At 43.7% G+C, this 12,248-nt stretch overlaps 1 protein-coding gene across 6 annotated transcripts in view; it reads right to left on the bottom strand.

Annotated features, from left to right (window-relative positions):
• Positions 1–12,248, bottom strand: part of CDK5RAP2 (CDK5 regulatory subunit associated protein 2) — a 131,240-nt gene that overhangs the window by 102,704 nt on the left and 16,288 nt on the right. For all 6 annotated transcript variants that reach the window (XM_083721570.1, XM_083721573.1, XM_083721571.1 and 3 more), the window contains exons 5-10: positions 10,744–10,820; positions 9,264–9,384; positions 6,718–6,872; positions 6,270–6,432; positions 3,708–3,761; positions 794–913 (exon numbers count right to left, since the gene is read on the bottom strand). In XM_083721570.1, coding sequence (XP_083577696.1) covers positions 794–913; positions 3,708–3,761; positions 6,270–6,432; positions 6,718–6,872; positions 9,264–9,384; positions 10,744–10,820 — 690 coding nt within the window. The remainder of the gene's footprint in view (positions 1–793; positions 914–3,707; positions 3,762–6,269; positions 6,433–6,717; positions 6,873–9,263; positions 9,385–10,743; positions 10,821–12,248) is intronic.

Raw genomic sequence — 12,248 nt, 5'->3', positions numbered from 1 at the left:
AAACCCTGCTTTGCACACAAAGTATTTTTACCTGGACTAAATGTGTTTTTGACCTCCAATTAGGGCTGGCTGATTATCAGCTTTTCAACATCGTAATGTATCACCAGCCAAACATCGTGATATAGTGATACATCGGAATGTTGAAAAACAGAGGGAGGAACAAGTTGTATCAGGCCCGGGCCTTGGTGGGAGCAACGAGTTCCACATTGGCGCCTTGCGAGGCCGGGGCCAGTGCAGCTTGTTTCTCTGTGCACATGGGCACCAGGTGCTCCGAGGGCGAAAACGAGCTGCATCAGCTCTGGCACCTCGCAGCTTGTTCCTCCCTCAGTTTGAGGACCCGAGCAGTATATCGCAGGTGAAGGCATCACCATTCCTGAGTCAGGAGCAGCCGCAATTTCACCCATGATATACCGCTGGGTGAAAGCAACATCACACTCTGGCCCTGAAACTGGTCCTGGGCGATGTATTGATACATTGATACTGCCACTTGTTTTCCTGGATGGGGGCTAGAGGGGGGGTGAGGTGGAAAATAGCCTACTTGTTAAAGGGAAAATATACATCCATTGTTTCATCCGCTTTTGCCCCTGGCCTGCTCAGCAGTGACATGTTGCTCTCAGAAGGTTGCCCAGAAGGTAATGTGGCTCTCGGACTGAAAAATGTTCTCCTCTCTTGCTCTAAATAGGTATTCTTAACCCTCAAGACTTCCTAGAATGTCCACCCTGCCCTTCCCTCAATCTCTTACTATCAAGCATAGCTTGAATACATTTTTATCAGAATAACATAATCCGTGTACCTCCTTTTCTTTCACTTTTACAGCAAGGACTAATCCCTGGATAGTTTTGTCTCGTTTCAAAGCATTTATCTTTTCGACAGAAAGCTCCATCTCTTGTTCATGAAGTTCCTTCTGGAGTGACTGAGGATTAAAAGTAAATGCATAGTTATCCTTTTTCAAGACACACATTTTGTATATTAAGAATACTTTCACAGGCATCAAGCAAGAGCACAGCTCCTCACTCAGGGCAACTGCAATCTGGACCACATAAGCTTTGCCACAAGCCTTTCACTGTTGAGATAGGAAATCTCTACCTGGGCTGGGCCACTTCACACTATGGCGGGCAAGGTAGGGGGGTTCTGTAGCTGAATGTTCCTCCACTCAGAAATCTCTGTATACAGAAAACTAATGTGTAAGGGAGCTGGCAAGGTTAGAACCCTCGCTAAGAAGCTTGTTTTCTAAATGCATAGAATTTTAGATACACAGCAGCATTCTCTCATGTGAGTTCCCACCTCCTGCCTGAAGTGGCACAATGTAGATGCAGGTTGGCCACCATAAGAACTAGGCCTGAAGCTTTCCTGGCAAAGGTGCCCTATCCTGCATATATGCTGCTTACCCAATATTTTGTCAAGCACAAAAGGAGCAATCCTTAACATTTATAATGTGGTTAAAGCAACTCTTGCCTATTCTCCTACCTTTTAAGGCTGAAATACAACACAGCGCCAAAGTGGGATTTCACAGAACTGGCCAGGGCAGAAGGTGCGGGGGGGGGGGGGCAGTAGAATTGCTGTGCCATCCTGGAGCTGACACTGCAACTGGGCCCAGTGCCACTGCATGACAACAGTGAGACTGGCTTGGGATCCAACCGATTCTGAATCGGCTCAGTCCCACAACGCCTCAAGAATGCTGCACTGCATTCCACAATGTTGTGGCATGTTTGCTGGAGGGAAGATAAGCATCTCACTGATGGAGTGATGAGAGGCCAGATTAGCTGTGAGAACTGAACAGATGGTTAGTGGTGCAAGAGAGATAAAAGGTGGAGGCTTTTTCCATGTGCTTCTCCACATGGCAAGACCCCAGGCCTGTGGAGATGGCTTGGGTGGCTTTAGAAAGGTGAGTGAGAGGTCTATCAATGTCTACTAGCCAAAAAAGCTATACAGAAGCTCTGTTTTCAAAGGCAGTACACCAGGCAACCACCCTGCTTGTGGGCTTCCCAGCCACTGTGGGAGACAGGACGCTGAACTAAACAGACTCTTCATCCAAGCTCTTTTCACACAGCACATTAAGTGTGAAATATGCTGCTACAGGATGTAGCACCGGCCAACAATTCAGATGGCTTGAAAAGAGAATAAGAAACTGATAGAGGGACAATAAAGCTATTGGGCTACTAGTCATGGCGGTTGCATGATAGCTCCAGGATCAGAGGCAATGTGCCTCTGTATATCACCTGCTGGAGAAACACAGTAGAGGAGGGGGAGGGCCAGAGTGTCCCCAAAGGTATCTGGTTACCCACTGTGTTTATGATGAATATTAAGCAGGCACTTTCACTGTAGAGTTTTTTGCACCTCCTAAAAACTTGCTTCTTTAAGCAAGCCTACTCAGACATGCATGTCTGACATGCATGTAACTTGACTTTACAATGTATGCTGTAAAAGGGACGCAGGTGGCACTGTGGTCTAAACCAGAGCCTAGGGCTTGCCGATCACAAGGTCGGCAGTTCAAATCCCTGCGACGGGGTGAGCTCCTGTTGCTCAGTCCCTGCTCCTGCTCACCTAGCAGTTCGAAAGCATGTCAAAGCGCAAGCTGATAAATAGGTACCGCTCCGGCGGGAATGTAAATGGTGTTTCCATGCGCTGCTCTGGTTTGCCAGAAGCGGCTTAGTCATGCTGGCCACATGACCCGGAAAGCTGTCTGTGGACAAACACCAGCTCCCTCGGCCTATAGAGCAAGATGAGCATGCAACGCCAAAGTTGCCCACGACTGGACCTAACAGTCAGGGGTACCTTTGCCTTTACCTTTAAAAACTTGCTTCTTTAAGCAAGCCTACTCAGATGTGCATATCTGACATGTAACTTGACTTTACAATGTATGCTGCTAAAACTAATTATTTTATTTTGAAGACTATCACATTGAAAGCAGGTGTTAAAAGAAGGTTACCGGTAGCTTTTAATTTATATTAAACAACTTAAGAGGTTTTGATGATTAAGTGCTATATAATAAATCCTGATATAAAAATTAAAATAAATAAAACAATACTTATTTCTACCATTTATTTTCTGTTGTTCTGCAAGCCTCCAAGGTGGCTGGTGGTTAAGTGAAAACCAGTGTGTAACAGACGTAAGATTAAAAGGCAGAAGGCATGTGGAAAGGACATCAATGGAAAATATCCACTCCTCAGGCCTTCGATGCCATGGGCGCAACGGGTTATTCCAAATGGTGCTCTACAGATTTGTGCTACCTTGCATCTAGGGTCCTGAGGCATGTTTTCATCTCCTAGAGGGTGGTATGCGTCCTCAACTGGACAATTTATTCTTTCTGGCTCTTCCAGATGATGGAAGCAGAGGATTGATGAAGTCTCTGCAGGCAGCAGGGGGATAGTGGGACAGGACAGGACGGGACAGGGGACAGTGACAGAAAATGTTGGTTCTCCAAGCATTCCTGACTATGGGCCATGCTGGCTGGGGTAATTGAGAGTCCAATAAGCATCTGGAAGACTGCAAGTTCTCCATCCTGACCAATGCCTGACAAAGCTTAACAACACACACTGCACTCCTTGCAAAACCTTTTAATACTGGAAGCTCTCTCCTTGGCTAAAAACTGTTTGGAAACAACATGAGCTTCAGATCCTACTCATGGTAGAATAAAAGGACACTTACAAAGGTTGTACTTCCCAATACACAACAACTAAAAAGGAAAGGGAAAATTCAAGACGTACTGTGATCTTTTTTTCCAAGTCATGTTTTGCATTGTAGAATTCTGTTCTGAGCGCCTAAAGGAATAAAATAATCCAGTTTTCACTCCAGTGTCAATTATTAGCTAGGTAGACAGCTATCAGGTTCTTTTATTTCCAATAAGAAAAAGCATTATATGTGTGAAATATACATAATTAAAATATGCATCCCGGGAGACCACAAGGATTAATATTTGAAAAATCTGGCTTTTGTGCACATGCATAGCTATGCTTCTCCATTTAACTCCCTATATTTGTTAGACAGGATGTCCACATGCATACACCCAAGTGTGAGAAGGAGAAGAGGGTAAGCTAAGCAGGTGTTATAGCTACAATATACACCCCATCTTTGCAGAAAAATCAAGGGAGGTTGGAAATCACACTTTTTATGATGAGAATGTTTTAATCATCTTACTGTTTTAAATCATGTAAGAGGCTGTAAGATCCTGGACAGAAAAGCAGGATAAGAGTAATTAAACCAAGTCAGAAGTGCCCCCTATGTGTCCATAAACCCAAACAAGGACTGAGCGTGCACACTTTCCTCATGCAACTAGGGAATTATTATGACATATTTACACAACTATTCCTCTAAGGACCTTATGTGATTGTTCACACACACACACACACACACACACACACACACACACCTATTTTTTCCTTACAACTCAGGAAAGGAAGTTAGGCTGATAGGATAGTGACTGACCCAAGGTCACTTGGTGAATTTCAGGGCTGAGTGGAGATTTGAATCCAATGCTCCCAGGTTCTTTTCTAACATTCAAACCAATATACCACCTGGTTCTGTGGCAGCAGAATGAATTATGCACAAAAAAGCCCTTTTCAATAAAATAAAAACTATCATCAATATTTATAAACCTCTTTTCACCATAGAAGCCAAAAAGTAATTTACAGATCAACCAAAACAATACGGTACTTAAAATAAAAAGGGCAGGTGAAAATGTCAGTTCCATAAACAGGCATAAGTACAGCTTACTTAAGACACCTGCTGAAATAGGAAAGCCATTGTCAAGCACCTGAAGTTCAACAGTCAGGAGGCCTGTCTGATCTCAGCTGGGAGGCAGTGTCACAGAACTTGGCACACAATATTGAATGCATGGCTCCTGGTGGATACAAACCATATATCCAAGGACCACTAACAGAGCATCCCTCAAAGATATAAGGAATCAGAATGTCTGTGGGCCTTGGAGGTGGTGTATTTGTGTCAGCAACAAGTTTGCCTCTTGCTCAGCCAATACAAAGTGACACCTTGCTCTGCCCAATCCCCTCTCCTGCCACCCACATCGAGTTTAGAGGCAAAAGAAAACTGAGCTCCTCATTTGCATCAGAAGGGTCTATGTATGGGTTGGTTCAAAGATGACTTCTTCTGGACCCTATCTGACCCTCCAAATTAACCAGCTTTTCAGCAACATACAGTGGTACCTCGCAAGACGAATATTGAGCACCTTGGAGGAAAGGTGGGATATAAATGCAATAATATTAATTATCTACATTTCTGAAACTTGATGACAGTGTGACCCATGCCTTTGAGAAAGAATTCATTAATTGTTTTACATTGCTAGAAGCCTGGACCAATAAGAACCAAATGAGAAGCAGTTGAGAAAGTGAGCGAAGTGGCTCATAGCCTGGTGGCTATTCCCTGTATGGTGTCCTGTTATATAATAAGCCACTCTGGGCGGCTTCCATAGAAACCAAAAATACACTAAAATATCACACATTAAAAACTTCCCTGAACAGGGCTGCCTTAAGATGTCTTCTGAATGTCAGGTAGTTGTTTATCGCTTTGACATCTGATGGGAGGGCGTTCCACAGGGCGGGCGCCACTACCGAGGAGGCCCTCTGCCTGGTTCCCTGTAGCTTTGCTTCTCGCAATGAGGGAACCGCCAGAAGGCCCTCGGCTCTGGACCTCAGCGTCCGGGCTGAACGATGGGGGTGGAGACGCTCCTTCAGGTCTACTGGGCCGAGGCCGTTTAGGGCTTTAAAGGTTAACACCAGAATTTGAATTGTGCTCGGAAACGTACTGGGAGCCAATGTAGGTCTTTCAAGACGGGTGTTATGTGGTCTCGGCGGCCGCCCCCAGTCACCAGTCTAGTTGCCACACACTGGATTAGTTGTAGTAAAGTATTTGTAAAATGTAAAGCATTTGACTAGGTTCTTGGAGTTCAGGGTTGAAATACCCACTCAGCCATGAAGCTCACAGGGTTATCTTGGGCCAATTGCCTTCTCTCAGCCCTGACTCACATGGTTGTTGTGAAAACAAAATGGGGAGGGGGAGATGCATGTATAACACCTTGAGGCCTTGGAAAGAAGGTGGAACAGAAAGGTAAAGATAAAAACAAAATAAGGGGGAAAAGCAAAGAGTATCTGCATAAAAAATTGCAAAAGTACAGTCTGTATCAACTCAGCTTACAGACTGCTCCTGTGCTCAGTGGAAGTCATGCTTTAGATAACTGTGGGAAAACAACAAGGGTGACAAACAGGGTCTTCTCAAGGGATGGCATTCCACCTTTCTACCCTATTGATAGTCCTCACCTCCAGCTCCTTCTCTTTCTCAAGCACTAAAGCACCAGGATGATCTTGGATTTTTTCTTCTGACAAACTCTCCTCCAAAGATCTATTGCCGGACTCTGCTGCTTCCAAGCACTGGATTAAAGCTTCTTTATTTTTCAGAGAAAGACTCAGTTGCTCAATACACCTAAAATTACAGAAACAGAACCATGATGATGATGACATAGGCAGAGCAGAAGGGAAAGACATAAGATCCGATTGATACATCTAGTCAATGAATGGACTTACCACAACTTGTCCCCACAACAAGCCCAATGAAAATGAAACAAAAGCAAGAGACATTAACAGAGTTCAAGGATATTCCAGTCAGGCAAAATCACTTGGAATATGAAGGTAGGTCAGTTAGGGGTGTAGTCAAGGGAGATCGGACCAATTTGACAAAATGAGTACTCATCTATAATAACAGCCTAACCTGTCCTTTTCTTCAAGCACTGTCATCACATCCAGATCCTTTGACTGCCTATTTGTAATCAAAGAAAGTTGCTGTTCGGCTGCAAGTCTTAGTACTCTCTCCTGCTCCGTCATTGCAAACGCTTTCTCTAATTCTTCCTTCGCCACCTTAAGATCCTGTGCTCAGAAAAGAAGAGATGCATGATGAACCAACCATTCACAGCCAGTGAACTTTTGCAATACTTTCTCAAGCAGTATTGACCCTCCTGGGCTCATTTGCCCAGCAAGGATCACCACTTGTGGTGGAATTTAATATGACATGCACTTTTCTGGACCACAATAGACTTAATCACATACAAGAGGTAAAGCCCTGAGTAAGTTACAGCTACATACATGCATGGGAAAGAGGAGAACTATTCATAGGAGCTCAGAAGAAAATGAAATGCAGGAAAGTACAGAGGGTGATAATTACTTTGCAGACATTCACCAAAAACAGTATTAGATAATATAGACATCCTGGTACAGGTCAGCCAATTAAGACATTTGTTGTGAGAAAATTCTCTTGATGTATTCCAATTCAACTGCTTAACATTGCAATCCGCCTTTGATGTTCTTTTGTTCAAGGAGGACCACCTTAAAGACAGTTACTGACGGTCTTCAGAGGCTAAACTATTCCTCCACCAGCTTTTCTATATTACCAGTCTGCGGGCAAATGGGGTCTCAGCCAGCATACCTGATGGAACTGGTAGTTAGCTGCCCCGGACACAGAATTGGCCCGTACCTCCATGGACAGCTGTGAGTCCAAAATGACTCCCAGGCTGCGTACCTGGTCCTTCAGGGGCACAGTTACTCCATTCATGACCAGGGAATCCCCGACACCTGCTCACCCCATCTCCCCAAAACAGTACTTCTGTCTTATCCCGAGATTCAATCTCAATCCATTAGCTGCCATCCAACCTCCAGATACTCACACAGGACATTCAACGCATTCAGTGGTTCCAATTTAAAGGAAGTAGTGCTAGGTATCATCCACATACCCAGCCCAAACACACACACACACACCCCCCGATGATCTCTCCCTGCAGCTTCATATAATGATAAAAAACAAGGGGGAGAGGATGGAGCCCTGAGATACCCCACAAATGAGCGCCCAGGGGTCTGAACACTCACCTCCCAACACCACTTTCTGGACTCAAACACAGAGGAAGGAGGGGAACCACTACATAACAGTAACCCTCAGCTCCTAACCCCCCTAACATGGTCCAGAAGGGCACTAGGTCTGGGCGATATCTGGCTTTCAATAGTGTGATATATCAGCAGCTAAAAATCATGATATATTGATATATCTCAATATCTGAAATAAGGCAGGAACTACACAGAGGTGAACAGGACAATGTCTTGGCAACTGCTACTACTTAAAGGTCTAAAACTGTTAAATGATATTATCAATCACCTCAATATGTGTGAGGCCTAGCCATAAAACATATTGTTATTCGCAATATACTGCCAGGTCAAATATTAGGAAACAGTTATTACAATGTGAAATTCAAACTAGTTTTGCCCTAACGGACACCATGGTCAATAGTATCAAAAGCAACAGAGATCCAGCAGAACCAGGAAACAGCTTTCACCTCTGTCCTAGTCCACCCAAAATCATCGACAAGCACGACTAAGGCGGTTTCAGTCTCATGATGGGGGCTGAATCCCAACTGTAAGGTCTGCATCTTCATGTGCCTGGAGTTGCTCAGCGATCACCCACTCAATTATCTTTCCCAAGAATGGAAGAGTTGAGAGTGGGCGATAATTGGCCATAATGGCCGGGTCCAAAGATGGTTTTTTTAGAAGTGGCTTAAAACCACTTTAATGGGGTCCAGAAAGACTCCCTCACAGAGAAAAGCATTCACCACCCCACAAAGCCGATTTCCCGGCCCTGCAAGATTCATAGCGTCCGAAAAACCAAATCCCTCCCCTCCAACCTTTTCAACATTACTGTAAAGTGCAACGGTGTGTGTGACTCAAATCATGCATTCAGTAGCCTTGCCACCACTGGTGCTCTGCTTCCCCTGCATGACTAATCATTGCAGTCAACAAGGGTGTCATCTCAGCTGCAGTAATTGCCAGCTGATCCTATATGCATATCCCAGTTCACCTTGACTCATGAAGCCCTGGCCTCAGGGCTGGACCATAAGTCAGTCTGAACAACCTGTCACCACAAGTAGCAGCAGCAGCCTTAGTGCCTTGTTCCACTTGCCTTCTTTGAAACGCACCCCTGCACCCCTGACCTGCCTCTGGCACCTAAGAATGTTACTATGGCCTTGGCCCAGCCTCTTTAGACTTCAACCCAACTCCAACCTGTCCCAAAGGAGGGAAGACACAGTTACATGTCCATTGTTCATCCTACCTCAGAGAGAGACTGAATTACCTGAGTTTTTTCTTACTTAGGAAAGTGAGGGCTTACTCTCAAGAGTATTACTGAAAGACAAGTGCTCTCCTACAAGATCCAGCAAAGTATAATAGCAGAAATCATAAAACCACCTGCACATGCACTATGAAAACATATTGCCTTGCCTCCTCTAAGTGGCTTATCTTGCACTTCAAGCTTTCTTCCACTTGCTGGACTTCCTTATGAGCCTCTTCCTTCAGACGCTTGATTTCAGCATCACCTTGAGCCAAGCTTTCCACTGCTTTACTGCAAAGAAAAAGCACAGATCCTTTTAGAAATTTAGGAGAAGATTGTCACCAGACTTCACTCACTACCTAATAAATCAGAATCAGCATTATTATAATGTTATTACCAATATCTCAGCCTAACCTACATTGCAACATTTTGGTGAGGATGAAATAGGAAGGGAATTATGTACATGATCCTGGGCTTCTTGGAGGAAGCTTACTTGGTTATTTTAAAGCATTTATAAACAGCTTATTTTTTTTAAATCTCTAAGTGGTGTAAAATATAAAAACAAAACAATATTTAAAACAAAACAACAACATAAAACTGGTAAAGTAGCAATCTAAAAACAAGCAAAGCAAGTATTATTCAGGGGTTTCAAAAGCTGAAATAAAGATCTGTCCCTCCACAAGATGCTTTATTTCTTATATGTCTGTCTGGATTCCTGGTCACCAATGGTGATTTGTTCAGGAAAAGGCTGGCTCAAGGACAGAGATGACAAGATCCTATTGGCGAGAGAGGAAGATTTTTTGAATGTGGCACACAAGTTACTTACATGCAAAGAGATATGCCAGCATATCAATGTTATTTCAAGAAACTTGATTCAACTGTTTTAACTGGCATTGCATAAAGAGGAAAAGTGTACCTCTTTAATAAGAGTGACTTTCCCAGTACAAAAACCAAAATACTAGCCCTAATCTAGTGCTGCCATATTATAAAGGGCAAAAAAAGAGGACGCATTTGCAGACTTTTAACTACAGATCGCTTTGATGATTTTCATTTTAAATACCCCTACAATATGTAGGCTATAGAAGCTGTGATATATTGCTGGCAGCAATGTTCTTAACTTTCAACAAAATAATAATAATAATAATAATAATAATAATAATAATATCCTTCTCCATGATTGTCTAGCTGACCTTTTAGTTCAGCCTCAAGAGAAGGGATTTATACAATATTTAGCTGGTTTAAGATGCTGTTCTGTTGTGATTCTGTGATGCAGACCAGCTTAGCCAGGTGTCTTAGATCGCAGTCTAATGCATTAGGAAAATTTTCTTGGGTTACTGTAAACAAAAAAATAAATAAATGGACATTTTGCCAAATTTTAAAAATCCGCCCAGACAGAAATTTTAATCCTGAAAATGAGAACCTGTCTGGGAAAAAGAGAACATAGGACAACCAGACCTGAAAAAGATAGCGTGTCTTGGAAAAAAGGGCATATGGCAACCCTGCAGGCTAATCAAAGACTCCATCTGGAATGCAGACTGCACAGGGTAATCTCTGAATAGAAACCTGGGAGAAAGCAACTACTGCTAAAAAAGCATGACACCTTCAAAGGAGGGCTACTAGCAAAGGATGAAAAATGAAGATGACACTTACGAAGCCTTGATGAGCAATCGCTCTCGCTCCTGCAGTTCTCGTTTCAAGCTTTCCAATTCAACTTTGAGTTCAATGTTCTAGTAGAACAAGAGAAGAAAAATAGTAGCCACCTCAGCTCAGGAAAACTTGAGAGTCTCACCTTCCCGGCATCTCAACCACCACAATATCCAATTTACATTAAGTGACTGGGGAATGAAACATTTACATGACTTTATACCTCACAACAGTCAAACAAAAACAAAAACAGTGGATCTTCCAGATATGAATTTAATTCGTTCCAGGGGTCCGGGTGCACCCTGAAAATTTCGTAAGAAGAGGCACTGCTTCTGCGCACATGCACGGCGTGACAGAGCGCTTCTGTGCATGTGCACACAACGAAACCCCAAAGTGTACAGTTCCGGGTTTGCCGCGTTCGCAACCCAAAAGTTACATTACCCGAAGGTAACGTAACCCAAGGGTCCACTGTACTCATCTGTTTAAAACAAGGGCAGGGAAACCTTTCTCAGCCCAAGGGCCACATTCTAAACAATGTTCCAGGGGGCAGATGCCAGTGTTTCATGGAGCCAGAGACAAAATCAGGTAGAGCAGAAAATGCATATTTAACTTTTATACAGTAAACTAGTTTTTACGCATTTTTACCAGGCAAAAGCGCTCATGGGGAGAATGGAACAGAGTTGGTGAGTGGCATGGCCTGGGAAGAATAGATAGTCTGGAGTGTTTTCAAAGGCCAGATAAAGAGGTGTAGAGGACCACATTCAGTCTCCGGGTCTGAGATTCTCCATCCCTGCTTTAGGAGAGATGACTAAATGCAAATTTAACACAATTACATCCAATTCTTCTAGAGTTACTGTAAATGTACTCTGGATGTGCTGGAAATTTGGCTACAACCTGTGAAGAGCTACCAGGACACAAAGCAGCAACCCAGAGATGCCCCAGATTTGATCATCTTGGTAGGCAGAAAAAGGTTCTCATGTACTAGAGGGGCTCTTGTCTATGCAGGCTGTCCTCAGCAGGCAGGGTAGTAATAGTAATGACTTGCTGTTCAGGCTAGGACTTTGTCTTGGCAATAACAATCTTTAATAGCACTGGGTTTGTTCTGAGTGCACAGTCCAGCATCAGTGGTCTCAAACTAGGCAACAGATATACAAATGCAGTATACCTCTGAATATCAACTATGGGGGATAACTCTTGTGTTCATGCCTTCTTGCAGACTTCCTGGTAGCATCCAGTTGGCCCTGTGGGAACCAGGATCCAGGACAGGAAAGACCTTTGGCTTGGTCAAGGAGTGCTCTTCTTAAGATGGCAATTTCAACAAACTCATAAATTCTAAGGGGATACTAAAATACTCCCATAAAGAAAAGTGGGAGGAGAGCCAAGGACATATACAAATGTCAGAAGAGCCCTACTGGATAAGACCAAAGGCCCATCTGGTCCAGCACCCAAGTCATTGTGGGGATGACTGTGGGGAGCCCATATGAAACACAAAAAAGCAACAGCCCTTCCCT

The sequence above is a fragment of the Podarcis gaigeae genome (genome assembly GCF_964106915.1).
Source record: "Podarcis gaigeae genome assembly, chromosome: Z".
NCBI lineage: Eukaryota > Metazoa > Chordata > Lepidosauria > Squamata > Lacertidae > Podarcis > Podarcis gaigeae.
Note: the sequence above shows the minus strand (reverse complement) of the source record. Positions and strands in the feature narration are given on the sequence as shown.